Raw genomic sequence first — 20191 nt, 5'->3', positions numbered from 1 at the left:
ACACTTAGTTCTAACTTTGTGAACTAGGATCAAATGACTGTGCTGTGTTCTGAGGAAAGAAGGACGTAGGGGCTGCCTTACATTTTTCTGGACGGGAAAGCTTGTTGTCGTTGAACCCTTTACAGCATACCCTGCCCCAGGGCCCCAAAGGCTCTGTCTCTAGAAATGCAGAGAGATCCAGAAAGAAACATAACTTACATCAGAAAGGCAGAGATGTGTACTGCCGGACACATTGGATTTCAGCTTCTGTGCCTGGGGAGAGACAAACACACACACATATAAATATCACTCCTACATAATATGAAAGAGTAATTACGGATGATCCATTAATCAACTGTCTAGGGCAATGCCACTTATAGAAATGTACAAGCCGCAACTCTCAGCCTCGTATATGATTTTAAATTTTCTAGTAGCCACGTAAGTAAAGAGTAAAGTTAGTTTTAATAACATATTTTACTTAATACAATATGTATCATTTCAACATGTAATCAATATAAAAATGATTGAGATAGTTCACATTCTTTTCATACCAAGTCTTCAAAATTTGACATAGCCCATCTCAATTCAGACCTGCCCCATTTCAAAGGCTCAGTAGGTACATGTGGCTAGTGGAAGAAGCACAGGGTGAGGTTACTAAAGACAAAGTTTTGAAGTCATTTATCATTTGAACTCGTTTCTGTTTCTGAGTGTTAATTTTCAGGAAGTGGCTTTGAGGTAAAAATGTAATAAAAATTCCCATTTATTAGACGTACAGAGATAGGTCCTCCTGAAGCTTGTTTGTTTGTTCATTTGTCTATTCATTGCTCCAGTCAACAAAACACCGAGCTATTTTCTAATGCTGGGTGTATGGTGATATGACCAAAAGAATGTAGTCCCTGGGCTGTCCTCTAGTAAGTAAACCACTCACTGTTTGGGAACTAAGGCAAAAGGCAGGGAAGCTTCCAGACGGGTCCCCCCGCAGGGCACGACAGATCCCCCATCTAGCAATCTTAAAACTGCTTCCAGGGAGGTTATAAGAGAGCTGAGCTATAAAAGCTTTAAGATCCCTCTGTCCTCACAACTAGAATAAGTCTTCACTGGGCTTCTACCTGAGGATTGAGTTGAAGGAAAGGTTCATTGCTCAAACAATGACAGTGAAAACTGCTGACCCAGTACAGCCCTCTTGTTTTGTAAAGGTAAACAATTAGAGTGCAGAGATGTGACTTATCCAAGGTCACACAGCAATTCACTTGTGCATCAGGATATAGACCAGGTCTCTACAACTCTTGCATGAGAATGAGCCCTTTCCTGCATTTGTGTTTCTCCCAGGGAATCCTGACATGCTTGCCTCTTCATGCTCTACCTGCCCCCAAATCCACACAACCCCTCCCAGGACCTCTTCCCACCCCACCCACATAGGAGTTAAAGACAGAGACTCATTTACCAACAAGATGACCCTGGTTAAGTACCACGTCAGAATCAGAGAGTATCTGGGCCACCAGCTCTGTGTGAATGTTCACTGCAGGACACCTGTTGGAGGAAGACTTTTGCAACTCGTTGAAGACCTACTAGGCTGACATGATAGCATCTTCACCCAAGGAGTAATTTATTGGCCATAATCCTACTTGGGAGGCATCATAATCTTTACCTCTATTTGCACATGCCAGCTGTGAATATGAAATAGAAACCTTTAAACAGGCATCAAGAATACGACACTGTGAAGCATCCCCAGGCTGTTCAAAGGTCACTAAATGTTATGTGTAAGAAGAGCAGAGGGGAAATTGGAGGAGGAATTGAACCTTACTCAAAAGCCTACTTTTAATCTATATTAATAGCAAATCTGGCCCATTGCATTGTTACCTACAGAGAATAATGTGTGGAACTTTACATGTTTTATTTCTGTTCAAGAAATACATTGGAAATGTGCCCAGACACCAAAATGGCCCTAAAACATCACATGCTGTCCGTTCTTTTCTAGGCCATAATCTACAAAAGAGATAAACCTTTGCTAAGGGCCTTTGCATAACTAAGAAGTTCACTAAAATGTGCAGAGAAGGAAGAGCAGCCTGACTTCTGGTCTGGGGCACATTATACCTTCAAGTTGTTTTTGTACTTGTGGTCACAGCTAAATGGCACCACAGCGGCCTCTAAGTTATAAGGGCCGGGCAGGCCCCCTTCCTACTTTGTTCTGTATCATTAGCACTAGCATGCACTCTTTTCCTCACTGGATACACAATCTGAGATACTCGCTAGCTATACATCTCTCATTTCAGGAACCTGTTGAAATACGGGTATAATGCCCACTATTATTAAATGATTGAAAAGGGCCTTCCACCAAAGGACCTGAAAAGTCTTCCAGCCTAATAGGATTTCTTAAGTGGACTCTGGATTTGCATAGGTAGATTTCTGGTCCTCATTGGTCACTGAGTTTTCAACTGTGTACAGCCAGGTAGACACGCACGGGTCTAAATCCCTAGGTTCTTGCCTTCCAGCCGAGAGGGGCTGGGATAACTGTCCAATCACACAGCAAAATGCATTTAGACCAGCTGTAAGTCCATAAAGTCTCTGGGCTCTTCTTCCTCCAAAGCGGGCATCTTGTTGGCCTTTGTGTAAAGGAAATGGTCAATCTCTGGCCTTGTCTCCCAGTAACCCCACTGGCTCCACTAAATCTGAGGGCAGCAGCCCCACGGTCATCTTGCCTGGAAGACCATTCTGGTTGCCATCACTGGATGAACTGCTGAGTAAAAGTAATAACATGTAGTCAGGCCCCTCCAGATGCTCTGAGAAACTGCCCTCTCTCCTGTTAAATACCTTCCCAACCCACAGAAGCATATAACACTCCAGAGGCTTAGCAGTCCATCCACACCAGCCTTTAAATACTCTGTATTGACACAGTTTCCCACCGAGAGACCTGGGTGCAGACATGAGCAGAGCAGCCCTGGAGTTTCACTTGAATCTAGCACGGATCACAGAAAGGTCTATGAGTCTGACCTGCTTAGACGGAATGGTACCAACTCCAGGGAGAGCATCGTTAGGGTGGATGCCCAGTGCCTCTCAGGGTTCATCAGCTGCAGGTAGAGGAGCAGACCTGTGTATGTCTAGCTGGCTGCAGGCTTAGAAGTCCTGTATGCATTCTGGACCCTGCCAGTGACCAGTGAGGTCAGAAATCTACCTATGCCGATCCAGAGTCCACCTAAGAAAATCTGGCTCTGAAAGCCCGTTTGAGAAGGCTGAGCAACATGTTACTTCTACATTTTTAAAGGCTTTTATCCTGAGCATTTTTGAAAACATCATCAAAGTTATCACTGTCTGCTAGTCAGGGATGGTACATGCTAACATAAAATGACAGGGCGTCCCCCACTTTCAACTATTGCAAAGGGTATTTACATACTTTAAATGTTATCTCCGTTGAAAATTGAGACAGTCCCAGGAAAGTTTAAAAAACAAACAAACAATAAAAACCCTTCTTAGATCTTGTAAGCTATAAGGTAGATTTGAATCTGGAAGAGTACCTTTTATCATCAAGTTCTAAACCAGTAAAACCAAAGGTGTAACAGTGAAAGTGCTGGCACAGCACTCAAAGTCCTGTCTGCGAGCCTGACAGCCCTGCTCATTACTGGATGTGCTGGGACGCCAGCCCCGACCTATCTAGACACGAAACCTTACCATTTGTGGCTTTAAAATAGGCCATCTCTTTCAAAAGAGGGGTAAAGAAGAAGAGAACGGATTCGTTTTTCTAAAAGCCAATTTTAGCCATTGTTATAGCATGTCAAAAATGAATTATTTAATCTCTTTTATGAAAGAGTGTTTCATTACAGCTAATTCTCAGTTATATAGTTATGGGGAGTTACCTGACTCTGAGCTAAGGGGAAACACCACCACCAAAACATAGTACCATGAGGTTTTCATTTTGAAAATGGAGAGATGAAAAGGATACTGGAGACACCCACCCCCAAACAGGAGCCTTGCTGTCATTCTGGAAATCCAGAGAACCTGTTCTTTGGGCATTTCATAAAACTTATCCCTCCAGCAGTGTTATGAAACTGTCACTGGCAGTAATCCACAAGTCCAGGCACATCATGTACTAGAATTTCCATGGTCCTGGAATTGTGGGGCCACATCTCGCCAGTCCCTGGCACTAGAGGGTTAATAAGAGCATTAGAGGCTGTTAACCTCTGTTACCTGGAGTCAGACCAAGGACTCTCCTGCTTTTTACCCCTGTGATTAGCATGTAGAAAGCCTGCCGAGGTGCCCACGGCTTCCCTGTAGAACACACAGACACACACATCATTTATAGCTCCTAGTCGAGCCTACCCATTGGCCACAGAGCACGCATACATGAGTTCTGCCCACAGTATGCTCTCCCCAGCCTTGGGGACTGGCGGTCAGGCTTTGGAGCAGCACGCTTGCTCTGTCTATGGGATTGGAGGTTTCAAAGTGCATCCATTCGGAACCCGGCCTTTGCTGCCCCAGATCTCCATTTCTGTAGAGAAGCCAATGTTTAATCTTGGGTTTTTAGGCAGCTGTCGACCAGCAAAGCATGGAACATTTCTCTACTTTCCTCCATGCGAAAGAAAAGCCAGTTTATGCTCTACCTCCAGGAAATTAAACCAGAGGAAGTTGCCCAATCCAATAGCAACAGACTGTCCAGGCTGCAGCCAAATGGTCATAATTAATGATGCTTCTGGTTCTTTTCTCCCTTGCTTTACTGATTAGAGAGATTTGCTATATTAGGAACCTGTTTGCTTAATGACAGAATACAAGCAATAAACAGAGAAATACACAGACTGTAAAATGCAATCAACTTTGCTCTCCAGCACTCGCTAAGTACCGAGCTGCATCTATCACACTTGTCAATATCAGTTTATTAGCATACGAGTCTCCTCTGTGGCATGAATTGGACCTTTGCGAGGGAAAATCATTACATGACTTCTTCCCGAAATAGTGCAGAACTCAAACCCATTTCTCAATTTAAATCTACACACCTTACATTTTCTTGTAAGACAAAACGTAGGAAGAAGAATGTGCATCGAATTCTGAAGGATAACAACACAGAGAGGGAAATCTGCTTCAGAGTTTGCATTTTTCACATTGCATGTTAATAAAATCAACCCACCTGTTTACACATTATATACCTGACGTACGGGGATATACGCCTGATTTTATGGGTAGTCCTCACTATATAACCATTTTATTGTGCACTTGGTATGCATTTTCCTGATAATTTCTGCACAATAAAAAAAAGAAAAAAAGAAGCTGCCTGCTGGTGCATGCAAGCTAAGTATTGGTGGTTTGCCCTGCACTCTATAGTCTTACACTCTTTTCAGTTTTTCAGATTTTGCCTATTGGATTGGGGAGAGCCAGGGGGAGGTTTTACTGCTGGTCCATTCACAAGCAGTTGGCCAGCCTTTCTAAAATCCCTGCCACTGACCATTTTGAAACTCACCTTCCTGGTGATTTGCTTTTCCTACTAACTTGGTAACAACCACTTGCAATCATTGGTTTGAATAATGTGCAAGAAAGCCAGCTACGTAAAACAAGTGGACACATAACTAAGGTCTGCTCTGAGCCGCTGGGCTTGGGTATTTGTCTTTCAGAGCCTGTGCTTTGGCACGGGAGGGATCTATTTCCTCTAAGCTGCCTTCTGCCAGTCCTAAGGTCATCTCCTGAAACAAAGTTTTTTAAAGAAAGAGTATGCTGATTAGAGTTCCCTGGCTTATGTTAAGCTATCCCTATCATCCACAGTCTACAATTTCCAGTCCTAGTTTCTTTAAAACAGGAGTGACATTTGTTTGATACCCGCAGCCAAATCTGCAGAAACTGTCTACATTTTTATAATGTTTCTCAGTCTTTTACAGTTGTCTCACCCATACTTAATCCGAAGGCATTTTATTTTTTAGGAGTTTGCTTCTTCCAATATATTCAACTTAGTCTTCATGGAAACAACTCGGCTTTCTTTTGTGCTCTTATTTCAATCATTCATGTAATATTTCATCCAATTATGTAAGCCCAACGCTAAACACAAGTTTGAGAGCAAATGTACCTGGCTCTTTTGAGCCTGCCTCTCAGGTGGACAGAGCAAGGGACAGAGGTGAGCTGGAGAAAGGCCAAACGCTTGGGCATTCAGTCTGCCTTGGGCATTTGATGTTTACAGAGGGATGGCGAGGTTGGCGGCTGTGGTGAGTTGGCTAAGTGAGGGTCAGTGAAGAGAGTTTCTTTTATGATTTTGTACTTGCTCCTGGTACTGGCTTGATTGATATGGTATAATAAAAAGAACACAGGTTAGGAAGGTCCTAGTCCTGGCTTTTCAACCATCAGCTGTAATGACAAGAACCCCTGTCTTCCTGAGGTAGTACAGAGTTGCGAGAATCAAATGTGATACTCTGGGTAGAAGTCCTTTTAAAATCCAAGCTGCTGTGATGACCTCTTAGCGTCTGTGTGGTCCCTGTGCTGGTCGTTCTTGGATTCGGGCAGGAAAGGGCAAACTGCAATAGCTCAAGCTAATATGGCTTATGAACATGATATTGAATAGAACTGGCTCATGATCTTCTGTGTTTCCTTGGATTTAAAAATGAATGCACTGAAAGAGATACAGTCCTATAAGATAAATCAACAGTCCTCCATTAGCTAAGCAGTCCCTGGGGCTCGCCTGTCAGTCTCCAGCTCACCCTAAAAAGGATGCCTGCATCCCCACGCCTGTAATGTAACACCAATGGCAGGATGGCAGGTAGCAGTGGAAGCAGACACAGTCTACCACAGGGAGCCTAACACGACACTGGAGCCGGCCTTTCTTCTTTCCACAACTTCACAGGGTCATCTTACATCTATTTTGCTTTTCTCCAAGTTGGGGCAAACGCACGTTACAAACTACATCAGAAAATGTGTTTTTGTGCACGGTTAACTTGCTCAATTAGTAAAATATTCAGATAAGAAGCAATTGTGAGCTGTAGTTTTAGAAAATTATGCCCAATTAACAACGAGATTATGCCAAACAATGTGTAAAAGACGTTTGGGTTTGGGGGGTGGGGGAAGGGTTTTGTAGAGCAAACATTCAGCAATAATGGTGTCAAGTCAACTAGGGGGACAGCCCTAACATTTGTTTTCTCAAAATGTGCAGGCGGAAATGCAAGACCAATAGAAAAGATTCACTGTGGTCCCTGATGAGAAGGACCTGCATGAAGCCTCTCACCCGACACGCATCCGCATCACCATCAGATAATATTTATTAAGATTCTCATTGTCCTGTGCATTTATGTGCAGCTGAGTGCGGCCCCGTAATGGCTCTGTGAGTTATGGTGGTAACTCAGGTTTGATAGAAAACGCCACTGTCTGGAGACATGACGGACCCAGAGCTTTTGTCCCCTCTCTGGTTCAGAAGGTGGCGCACACTTGGTGCTGCAAAACACAAGGTGAAAGCAAAAAAAATTTAATCTTTAAAAAAAAAAAGTGCTTTTTGTAGACAGAGAATATTCTAGAATACAGAGGAAAACCAAGTAGGCTCATAGTGATGACTGACCATTACTATTAATAAGAGCCTCCACTGGTAGTGATCCCAGCCGCATTTTACTGAGTCCTCCCAAGGACCGAAAGGACTTTCTGAGGAGGCCACTCCCCTTTTGTACAGAACAGGAAACAGGGGTTCTGGGAGGCTGGGACTTGCCCAAGTTCCACAGGTTGGAGTGGCTGCAGAGATTTGAACCGGAGCTCTCTTCAACTTCCAAACCCAGGCATATTGAGTCTGTGCCAGGCACGGCCCACATCATCTCCCGTAATCCTTAGATCAACCCTTGGAAGTATTCCTTCCTGATTACTAAGGAAGGTGCCAAGGGGGCGGTAGGGCAGAGAGGGCAGCCTAGAAACCAACCGAGTGGCTGACAACGGGCACATGGCGCTAGTGGTCTTCCCAAGCCTCACCCCAGAAACCAGAGCAATTTGCGCAAGCCTGGCCTAGCGGGGTTTCCTCCTTGAGGGGCCCAGAGGTGAACACCTCTCATGTCACACCTGAGGTGCCTGCAGCCGAGGGGCAGGCAGGGGACAGCCACTCTGGGGAAAACTCCCACAATATCTCCCCCTGCCCTTCCCATCCCAAGCTTCCTCTCTAGACAGCCTCATCCATGATGAACTCCTCTTGAGCCTCAAATATGAGAGGTGCAGGGGACAGAAGCCCTTCATTGAACCTCACCCCCAAGAGAGCCAGAGCAATTTTCTGCCCATGTGTGAGCTCCATGGCTTAAACACAAGGCAGAGCCAATTATTTAGGGAGGCACGGTTGGTTAGAAGTCCTAAGGATAAAAGGTCAGTGGGGGATACAAGAAATTGGATTTATTTATAGTATGTGATCTAAGTGGGCTCAGAGGTATTTTCGTAGGTTACCCAGAACAAGAGAGCATATTTATAGCCAAGATGGTGCGGACACTCTATTCCATTTTATTAAGCATGTTTATTACCCAGCAATTGGGTTAAGCGATTGTCCGACTGCTGAATTACTATCCCTCTGATGAGCCAGCCTTACTGCCCTCTGGACCACAGGTGCAGGTGGCCTAATGGCTCTTCCCAGAATGCATGGAGGGGGCTTAGTCTTCTTATTCCCATTCTTAAGTTGTTTTTCTCATTTTTTGAGAAAAGTGGTTAAAAGAAAGACGACATGCTAAATGGGTGATCATAAAAAACTGGTTCAACCTAACGCCCACTTCTGCGGGACACGCACCCTGTATGACGCCCAGGTTCATTTCCCAGATGAATTTGGGGGTAAGGACCACCAAATGCCCCCTTAGCCCAGTCTTCTGTCTCATGAACAGCATACACCAACCAAGAAGATAAAAAAAAAAAAAAAAAAAAACGATAAAATAGTTACTGTGCTGAAAAATTTTGTTTAATTATCCCAACCCTCCTAGGCAGTAGTGCTCAGTACTCCTACATTACAGATGATGAATCCGAGAGTAAGGAGATGAAACTACTCTCCATTGCAGTCCACAGGAAGGTTTGATTTTATTGTAGCCGAAGCCTGGTCCTTCAGTATTTTCTACACTTCACACACAACGGCTTCTTTTTCTTAAAAAGGCAACTTTGAGAACTAACCATGCCAGTATTGGCCTAGTGTCTGCAGGATCCCTTGTCAAGCATTGGCATAGTCAGTGCTTGAGTTCTCTTATCTTCCAGTGGGCTTGGTCCGGGAATAAAACCAATGATGGCGTTGCTTCCACTTGCCATAAGATCTCAGAATCACTACTCCTCACCCTGTTCTAATGTAGGGGATGCCATGAGCTGGGCAGGGCACAGACAGAGACAACAGTGGAAGCCTGGAGCAAATGCCTATCCCTGGCCAGCAAGAATGGATTCCAGCGGTGGCATCATTGCTGAGATGACTGACTTGGCAAAAGACACTTAGATGCCACTGGGATGGACAGCCTTACGTTGTACCAACCAACAACAAATGTCCACCACAAATTCTCTGGAGCTGACAAAGTAGGGTGACGCAACTAGAGAACTGAGTGGGAGACAGAGGAAAGGGGACCCGTATCATTTCAGGATGGTGCAAGAGAGGAGCTCTAGCTGCTGTGGGAGACGTTTGTCCAACTTACTATCAAGTCGGTAGTTCAAAGTCAGCATCCCCGCCATTCACAGACACTGCTGTTTATAACACAGACTGGAAATGGGTGGTGAGCCCCAATCCCCTGAACTGTACCCCAGAGAGGAAGGAGCCCAGCCACATGGCACTTCCCCTGACTGTTACCATTTCTGTGTAATGGAAACAGGGCTGAGCCAAAACTGGTCTGCCCAAAATTCACCCTGCACCCAAGGGTCTGGGACCATATTTGCAAGGTGTGCCCCTTGTGCTCCAAGGTAACTGAGTTTTTGTACCTGGTCCAGGGCCTGCTCTTTTATCACTTTCAGTTGTCTGAAAACACGCCCCTGGAAAAACCCAGAAATATAATAACACTGATTATAATTCCAATGACAACTTGACATAGGGCCTTCTCCCCAATGCTACATGCTAACACTTATAGTACTCCTAACGATAGTATTCAATTATATTAGGATTTAGGGCTCTCTATTTTGCTATTCATGTCCCAGAGTGGTGAAGTATGGGTTACCTGGAGGCATTAATAAGACACTTTATTAGACTTAGGAGCTAGGGTTGAAGTGGTATGATCAGGGGACTATCTGTAAAATGAAGAACCTTCTCAAGAAAGATCCAGCTACTCCCTGTTCCTGCTGGCCCAGCTGGTATTCACCTTGTACTTGGCAAATAGGCTTGTTCTAGCTATAGATTAGGGATAAAAGAGAAATAAAGGGAGACAAATTATAACTCAGAGATACTGTACTCTGTGTGCTTAATCGGAGGGCTCTGTAGTTGAGAAAAATAGATGCCACGATCTGCCTTTGTTGAAAAGGTGACATCTGGGTTCATTGAAGGTGTGCAATAGATTTCGAAAAAGACTATTATTCTAAGTCATTAAATTGGTTTTTAGGAACTTTACTCTTCTTCATTTCACCAATTATTAAACTATAAAATAGAATGGCACAATTGCTAAAACCGTAATCTGAAATTTTACAGTCAGCTATAAAATGCTATATTATTAAACTATACTAAAGATGCCCGAGCCCATTACAACTTTTTAAATGAATTATAAAACCCTTTACTGCTGATAAAATAATCTTAAATTACAGTACTGTGTATTCTAACAATATGTTGAACCAAACTTTGCTACAATGCAAAATGCCAATCACAAAGGAATCATTACTCGAATTAAGTTTGCAGAAGCCCGAAATCCGATAGCATCTGCTCTGGCAAGACAGAGAACACCTGATGTGTGCAGGCTGTGGGGAAGAACTCACATATGAGGCTTAGCAGGACCCTGTAGAGCAGGAAAAGCTTATTGTGGGAATAGCATGTTTTCCTCCCTTAAAGTTGTCCCAAACAACATTTGTAAAATGACGGATGTTTAGTTACTGAGTACCTGCCCCTTACACATATGTGATAGGCTGAACTGTGTCCCTCTACAATTCATACATTGAAGTCTTAACCCCCAGTACTTCAGAATGTGACTCTATTTGAAGATAGTGTCTTTAAAGAGGTAGTTGACATTAAAATGAGGCCATTAGGGCATTAGGGTGGACCTTAATCAAGTCACACTGGTGTCCTTATAAGAGTAAATTTGGACACACAGAGAGACTCCAGGGAGGCTCACACACAGAGGACAGGCCATGTAAGGACACAGACAGGAGAGAGCCATGAGCAAGCAAAGGAGAGAGGCTTCAGGAGAAATCAAACCTGCAGGGACCTTGGTCTTGGATTTCCAGCCTTCAGAATAGTGAAAAATAAATTTCTATTGTTGAAGCCACCCCGTTGACGGGATTTTGTTATGGCAGCCCGAGCAAACGAATACAATGCATGACACCGCCTTCTATGACACAGGGCAATATGCATACCTGCCTACCATGAAGCCTGGCCCCTAAGATAAAATTCCTATTTTTTAGTACCAGTTATACCCTGCAAGCTTCCATTTCCAATAGTGTTTGAATACACAATCGAAAATGCATGTCGGCATGCTGGATTGTATGGCAGCCTTAACAGAGTAATACTCAATTTTCAGCTCTGAATTCAAGCACTCTCTTGGATGAAGGGCTCTGAAAATGCTCTATAAGCAGTTATTTCAAAAAGTGTTGTTACAACAGCCTCTTTCCTCCCAGGGCTAACGTGGGTGGATTCTGGGATGCAGCTTCTCTCTGAGCTCATCTGCTGGCACCTGGAGCCTGGAAGATTAAGTCCCAGGAAGCCACTTGCAGCCTCTCCAGGCTGGGAGTAGCTGGGCCCATCACACATGGCCCCGGAGCCACTTGGCAGCTGGGTCCAGAACTCTGCTGGGAGGCTTCCAGGGGAGCCCAGAAACAGCCTGGGTGGGAATGTGGGGGGGCACTTCTGCTAAGGGAAGACCCCTCCCACCTTCACCCCAATAGCTCATTTCTCCCAGAGTGGGGAAATAAACTCCCTCTGAGCAGGAAAGTGTTATATGAACAGGAAATGCTAGGTGTGGTCAAGACTTGGATGTTTTTTATGAGACCAAAACAATAGGGGTGTTAGAAAACACCATAATACACAAAAATGATGGAAACTTCACAAAGATCATAAGCCAAATACCACAAGTAACATGCGGCACTGAGACCATTTTCTTAAACAAAAGGCTCAGGAAACAGAATCTGTGTTGCCAGTCATTTAGATTCAGAGCCTGTGCTCAGGGCTCAGTGTTATACGTCTGGCCCTGGCACACGCTCTCAGTTACTCTCCTCTCCTTCAAAAACTCCCAACCTCGAAGACCATACATGGAAAACCTGAGTGTAATTCGGTATAAACACAGACATCCACTCTGGTCATCTGGCAAAAATCTCCTTTGACATGTCACCTGTAGGGTACTCGTCCAAGGTGCTGGATGGATGAAAACATTATTCAAGAAGGTGAGGGTGCGGGGCCCACGGGCCGTGCACTCCTGCAGGTCCCTCGATAAGAACAGGTCCAGAGCTTCCATTAACACCACCTTTGAAGCTATTCAAGGGGCCCCCTCGGAGGTGAGGGTTGCCTTGGGAAAATTAATTTAAATGTCCCCAAATGAGCATTTGATGGTCACCACAGCCCTGCCTCGCTGTCCTTGCCTGCATTACCGAGGAAAGATGGCCCAATGCACCAGTCGGCTCTTAGAAGTCCTCGTGCTCCTTCCCTTTTAAGGAGGAGGAAACCTGACAAGACCCTCAAACACCTCCATTTTCCTCATTAGTAGAAAGGAAAGGAGGGGGTCTTTGAGGCAGCCCTCATTTCCTGGGCAGTGGTCCTCAACCATGGGTGATTTTGCCCCCCAAGGCACATGTGGCTATGTCTGAGGATGTTTTTGGTTGTCACCACTAGGGAAAGGTAGTACTAGCATCTAGAGGATAGAGATCAAGGGTGCTGCTAAACACCCTACTGTGCACAGTTCAGCCCCCATGACGGCGACAAATTCTCCAAACCAACTGCCATCAGGGCCAAAGCTGAGGAAGCCTGGCCTGGGCAACTGTTCAATTCATAGCCAAGAGGTCACTAAATAATCCTAACTGAAGTTTCCAAGACTGGCATAGAGGTGTGCAGCCCACCTTCAGCAAAGAATGCCAGGGAAGCAAGTGACTTCCCAAGGAGAATCATCCAACTCCAGATTCCATTAAAAACCACCACTCTGACAAGGTCTCCTCACCTTTTCTTGTCCACAGCAGGTCTATTCCACAGGTGCAAAGCACCACTGGCTACTAGGACTAGAAAAGCTGCTGGAAATGGGGACCAATAAAGCAATGCATAACTCAGCCCAACCCCTCAGGGCATTGTTCTGTCACTAAAGGCGGGACAAAGGGGGCCAGTGACATCCAAGTGTCGAAAGCCCCATGAGAGTTACAAATAATAAACCTTTATGCAGTAGTACCATCTTTGAGCTGGGCACCGCCCCAGCATGTTTCACATGAAGGATCACATTTACTCCTCATAACACCCCAGGAGGCTCTGTTACTGTCATCCCCATTTCATGGATGAGGACACTGAGGCAGAGAGGATGAGTAATGTGGCCATGGTTTCATGGCTGGTAAGTGGTGAAGTGAGCATGCTCAAAATTTCAACTCCAGCTTCCTTATGAGAAGTTTCACAGTTTGTCCCTAGAATTAAAATTAGAATTTGACTAGCTTTCGTTCCTGGTTCCTGGAAGATAACCTCTAAACTCTTCAATTCGTGAGTGATAGGTGTGTCTTTGTTATTCAGGAGCCCTTCAGATCACACCTACATTTCATGAGCTGATTCAGGATGGGGGCTGTCACTACACAGACCAAGCATGTGACCTATGGTCAAGGGGTTGGGGCTTCGAGCCACATGAGGTCAGCCCAACCTCCTGATCGCCAGGGAGCAAAGAGGGTGCACGACTGACCGTACTCGTGTGCCCAGTGGCTCAATCAATCACGCCTTTGTAATGAGACTCCAACTGAACTCTAGTCATGGGAGCTCAGTGGAGCTTCCTGGTTGGTGGACACAGGGATGTTCTGATGTGTCCTAATTCCGTGGGGAGTTCCACAGAAGAGGGCACAGAAGCTCTCCATTGGAGACTCTCCCCGAGCTCAGCCTAAGGGTCCTGATTTGTATCCTTTAGAATGAAACTAATTGTAAGTACAGCGCTTTCCTGCGTTCTGAGTCATTCAACCTGAGGGGGTCTCAGGACCCCTGAAGAATGTACAGCTTGTTGGTCAGAAGTGCAGGTGGCCAGGGATCCCTGAAGTGCACCTGGCATCTGAATTAAGTGCAGTTGGGGACCGTGTCCTTAACCTGTGGAGTCTGTGCTAATTGCGAGCCCTGGCTGCAGAATTGAGTTGTAATGCTGGACACCAGTTGGTGTCAGAATAGGCATCATTACCTTTCTTTATGCTGGTTTATGAATCAGTCTGGCACTTCCATCTGCCAGATGTTCAACAAGAATTTAGGGTCTATTTTAATCTATGCTGAATGAATAACGTTGTGCAGAAACAAAAAGGTAAAGCGCTCTGATTTAGGTAATATAGTGCAGCCCTTTAAAATGCATAGAGGAGAAAAGTGCTGCTTTTCTATTTCTCCTCTTCTCATCAAGTCTCTATGAGTCTCAGGTTTATTGTCCAAAAAGTCGGGGGGGGGGAATAATAATAGTATTGACCTCATAATGTTACTGTCAGGATTAAATATATATATATATACACACACACACACACATATATATACACATATGTATATATATACGTATATGTATATATGTATATGTATATGTACACATGTATGTATGTATATATATACATATATATGTGTATATATACATATATATGTGTGTGTGTATATGTATATATATATATATATATATATATGTATGTATATTGCTTAGACCAATACTTGACTCATGGGAAGTGCTATATGCACATTTTCTTTATTAATACCAACCCATAAAAAGCAGAGGTGATGTAAGTTATTAAAGCAAATAGTTCTGGGACCTGTTCTATGATTAGATTGTTTATAATGCTTCCCAAAGTGGAGTTTGGGGACCACTGGTGTATATGACATTATTTAGGTGGCATACGAACATTTTTTATTGTTTTAAATGTAACATTTATATAGGGATTTTCATACACATAGGAAGAGCTGGCACATTGATTCACATATGTCTCACAAACACTATTAACAGTATATCTAGTAATTGAGTTTAAGGATAAATATTAAGCACGTACTACTACTGGTAGAATGCAGATATGGGAAAGACTGCAAAATCCTGGTCTTGGAGACTAAGAGGCAGGGCTAGTTCTCAAACACCATCTTTGTTTCCTGTTTACAATTGTGTCACCTCTTTCCAATGTCAGCACTGGTTAAAGAGATGTGGTAATGGCCCCTGGCAGACAGTCACACTCTGACTGTACCCAAGATCTGACTGCTGTCACGGCTCCAAGAAGCAGATTATTAGGATGTAGCTCCTAGGAGACTCCTTCTGGGCACAAAGAGATGGGAGTTTGGGGCAGTTCTAACCCCTTAGACCTGGTCCTTTATTGCCTTTTCGCTTCCCTTCTTTCTTGGGACTTTCTACAAGGACTAGCAGGATTATCACTTGATTCAAACACTTCTTACAAATTAAGGAAGCAATAAGGAACTCCATCTTTTTCCCTCCGTGGTCCCCAGCTTCCAAGAACAGCCCTTCCTTTCCGGCTCCCGTGTCCACAGTTAAAGCTCTCACACATCTCTTCCACCACGATAAGAATGGAGGCCTCTTTCCAGGTGCAGAGGGTTGGCCAGTCCTGCTGGATCCTTTGCACACAGGTACCAGTTCTTTTATGCTCACAACAAACCAGAGGTGGGTGATGTTTTACAGTCCACATTTAGAGAGGGTAAGAAACATGCCCCAGGTCACACAGCAAGAGGAAGAGAGCTGGGACTGTCACTCAGGTCCAACTAACTCCCAAGTTCATGCTCTTCCAGGCAAAGCAACCCCTAGGCGGTCATCCAACTGCAGGTGACAAAGCGCTGAGGAGGTGCCCGCAGGGTAGCTAGAAGGGGTGGCGTGAGTACGGAGGGTGAGCGTCCCCATGCCAGGGGCCTGGTTTGGAAAAAGCATCTTTCCTTCCTCTGCCACCCCCTAGCCTCCCACCAGCCGTCCTGTGCAAATTCCCACCACCCTGGCCTTGCTCTCAAGCACCTCTTCTCCACTGGAAGATTAACGGGACGCCAAAGCCCCCCATTGCTCTGCTAGCATAAATTGCAAGAAAAACATTTAGAATATTGATTAAGTGCTTCATGCTAGAAGATTTAAATTTACCTCCTGTATTTCCAGGATTAGCTGACATAATGAGGTCGGTCTGCTGGCCCAAATGATTTACAGAACACCCATTGGCAGCTTTCCTTTTCAAACTCAACACTTACAATTTTCACTTGGTCACAGCCAGTGGAGTCCTGGGTATTGAGCAAGTTTGGATAATCGCCTTCCTGCCACATCCAGACTTCTGGAGTTTGGCCCTGAGAAGAGTTTCGAAATATTTCTGGTCCGCGCTGGCCCCTATCTAGTACAAATGGACTTTGTTTGGGTCTCCTGAGGCACTGGGGGCAGTGAAGGGGGTAGGGCATGCTGTTCTTCCAAGATGGAAAATCTTGTTTCAGAGACAGATTATTTTCAATATTCTAATGCAGTACTTTAATATTCAAATTCAGCACTCAAATACTCTACTATGTAGAAATTAAATGGGTTACAAGCAGGTGTTAGAGACGGGTAAATCCCATCTCCCTTTTCCGCACCTCCTACCAATCTGTAAGTGTTGTGCTATATCCTACATGTGTCCAGCTCATTTCGATAAGCTTCAAATTGTACTCCGTGAAGACAAGGGACTGACAGCATTGAGGCTTTCCCAGGAGGCCATGGAGGTGTGGACTGAAACTGAAATCCAGTGGATGCTGCAGGTTGTCTGTTACAGGAAAGATGCCCCTTCCATGGCCCCCGAGGGCCAGCAGTGTCCCCACTTAGGGCTAGCATGGTTTGACCACCAAAGAGGATGATGTGATCCTTGAGGCGGAAGGGGACAGCTGGCCTCTGTATTGCTGATTTTAGCAGTAAGCACTCTTGCAAAGGCTGCCGTGTTTCCCCGAAAAGAAGACCTAGCCAGACAATCAGCTCGAATGCGTCTTCTGGAGCAAAAATTAATATAAGACCTGGTATTATATTATATTAATTATATTATATAATACCTGGTCTTATATTATAGTAAAATAAGACTGGGTCTTATATTAATTTTTGCTCCAAAAGATGCATTAGAGCTGATTGTCCAGCTAGGTCTCATTTTCTGGGAAACATGGTATCCATTTCAACCCAGCTCACATCTTTTATGACTGAGAAAATTGTTTGACTTTCTAGAATGCTACCTTGAAAGTCCTATTAAAATGGAGGTGGAGGGAGACTTGAACTTCAAACTGTAACTACTGGCCCTCGATGTCTCAGCCACAGATAAGTTTTATTGGGCTCGCCAATAACAAAAAACAAAACAAACAAAAAACACCGGAGTTTGAATACGGCCTGCACTGTTCACTAGAGCTCCTACACACTGCCCTTAACTATCCCACAGCCATCCTGCTAGCCTTGGTTCTGAGTGTGTGCCCTTCTGAGTGTGTGAACTTCTTTCAATCATCCATCACATCTCTAGGGGAAAAGGGCAGAGGCAGTGGAACTCTCTCAGGGGTCCTGAGCCCTAGTTGAAAGCCTGTATTCCCCAGACTCTAGAACCCTGCTTGACCACGGAAATCAGGGGCCTACAAATGCCACTTGAAGAGGTTTCCCTTATGCCATCAGAGTTAAGAGGTATACAGTGATGCCAAATAGAGATTTTCCAATACTTACACTTCCCAAAGATATTGGCTTTAAATAAGTGACAAGCACAATCCATTTGGTTTAAATATTCTGAGTTTTGTCCAGCTACCAGACTACTCAAGCGCACAGATGATGAAATAATTGGTAGAATTTTTAATATTTCTTTGTTTTTCATGTAACCATTTTGTACAAGTCGAAGAGCTACGCCAGCAATAGCACTGCCTGTGTCACACTTGTTATTAATACAACTGCCAATTAATCCTGACATGGGAACTTGGCAGGTTACCCAAAACCTGGTATTTTATCACCTCAGGGAGCCAGCGCTTGGACATTTCTATGACATTTTATACTAATCAATCAACTTTCCTTTTTTAAAGCTGAGCCTTTCATAGGAACTGTGAACCACACCCAAGGCCACCATTGCCCCAAACAGAACTGTATTTGGTTTGTTGATAATTACACTTGGAAGCTGACTTTTGAAAATGTTTATTCTTACTGCTTCCCATCCAAGGGGGAAATCTATCTCAAATGTTAAGACAGAAACTCAAGTCCCCAAGAGTTTTCTCACATTATTGTATATTTTAAAATATTACAAGAGGGTGCTTCTCGAGGGAAGTGAACTTTAGAGCTGCCAAAGATAGTTGACTTTTTCCAAATCTGTTATCAATGGATCCCAAGCTGGTTTAAGTCGGTTCTGTTCTGAGGAACGATACAAGCGGCTGGGATTAATGCCATTCCAAGATATTTCCAGGACCCCTTGGCAAATGGTAATGTATCTGGAGACAGACAGGCAGCAGAGGAAGGACAGATGCGGAGAATGAGTCTCCTGGGGGCTCCACGCCAAAGCAGGTGTCCTGAATCAGTGCCGGGGACCACGTTCTCATAGGCTGCGGCCCGTCTCTCATCACTTGCTCATAACCTGACCCTCTGTCCTCCAGGAATTCGTTCAACTATTCTTAATATAAGTCATCCTAAAGAGATCACCAAACTGCCGAAAGTTTTACTGGTAAACTGTCAGTCCTTTCCCTATACTCTGTAGCCTGGAACTGTGGCATGAAGAAACCCAGGCCTAAGTATGAACTCTGTGTGGTCCCATCATTCACGTCACTGCCTCCAGGAAGAAGCAGGGCCTTCAGCTCTCTCAAAACCAGTGTCTTCCTTCCTCCGATTCTTCCCTGCCTCCCCAGCATTGTTGAGTTATAATTGACAAATTAAAATTGTACATATTTAAGGTGTACAATGTGATGTTTTGATATATGTATACATTGTGAAAGGTTTACCACAATCAAGCTATGTAACATCCTATCCATAATGTCACATAGTTACCATTTCGGGGGCTGGTGAGAACAATTAAGATCTACTTTCTTAGCAAATTTCACGTATTCAGTACGGTATTGTTAACTCAGGCCACCGTGCTGTACTTTGTACAGCAACTTTGTACCCTTTGCCCGACATCTCTGCAGCCTCCTGAGGCCACCAATCTTCTCTCTGCTTCTCAGAGCTCGACTCTTTTCCATTCCACATGAACCTGGAGGACTCTATGCGAAGTGAAATAAGCCAGACACCGAAAGACAAATACTGCGTGACCTCCTTTTTCTATTTTTCACTTCCTCCTCTCTGCCCATTTCTAATTCTAAGGAAGAGCCCAGGTTGTGCAAGGTCATGAAACTGCACTGCTTTCCCGAAAATAACACCTCGCCGGACAATCAGCTCTAATGCATCTTTTGGAGCAAAAATTAATACAAGACCTGGTCTTGTATTTTATGTTAGATAAGACCCGGTCGTTATTATAGTAAAATAAGACCGGGTCTTATATTAATTTTTGCTCCAAAAGTCGCATTACAGCTGATGGTCCGGCCAGGTTTTATTTTTGGGGAAGCACCGTAGGCAAAAAGCACACTGGCCTTGGAGTCAGAAATCTCAACCCTGCCAGAGAACTGCTCCGTGATCTCAGTTAAGTCGTTAGCCTTTCCCTGCCTCAGTTGCCTCATTTGCAAAAGGGCAGGATGTCTACCATACCTGACTCATGGGCTGAAGGACAAAAAGCAGGCAAAATGTTTTGAAAAAAAACAAACTACACCGTACACCTGTTAGTGCTAACTCATACCAATTTCCCTAAGCGTAACACCCCACCCCAAGCAAGGCACACCACCACCATCTGTTTACTGTTGTAAAGGGAACAAGTGGCCAACTGATGTGGGATCAGGCATTGCATGTGACATTTTTAAGCACCATTCTGGAGCGTTCACTCTGCCCCAAGCACTGAAGCATTCCTGCCTTTAATCCTCTACACGATAGGAGCTGGGCCAGTCTCTGGTCTCATGGATGAGGATGCTGAGGCTTGGAGA

At 44.5% G+C, this 20191-nt stretch overlaps 1 protein-coding gene across 3 annotated transcripts in view; it reads right to left on the bottom strand.

Moving 5' to 3' along the window:
* GFRA1 (GDNF family receptor alpha 1) overlaps positions 1 to 20191 on the bottom strand; it is a 203348-nt gene that overhangs the window by 8505 nt on the left and 174652 nt on the right. For all 3 annotated transcript variants that reach the window (XM_033130943.1, XM_033130945.1, XM_033130944.1), the window contains one exon: positions 199 to 252. In XM_033130943.1, coding sequence (XP_032986834.1) covers positions 199 to 252 — 54 coding nt within the window. The remainder of the gene's footprint in view (positions 1 to 198; positions 253 to 20191) is intronic.

The sequence above is a fragment of the Rhinolophus ferrumequinum genome, chromosome 16 (assembly GCF_004115265.2).
Source record: "Rhinolophus ferrumequinum isolate MPI-CBG mRhiFer1 chromosome 16, mRhiFer1_v1.p, whole genome shotgun sequence".
Classification (NCBI taxonomy): Eukaryota; Metazoa; Chordata; class Mammalia; order Chiroptera; family Rhinolophidae; genus Rhinolophus; species Rhinolophus ferrumequinum.
Note: the sequence above shows the minus strand (reverse complement) of the source record. Positions and strands in the feature narration are given on the sequence as shown.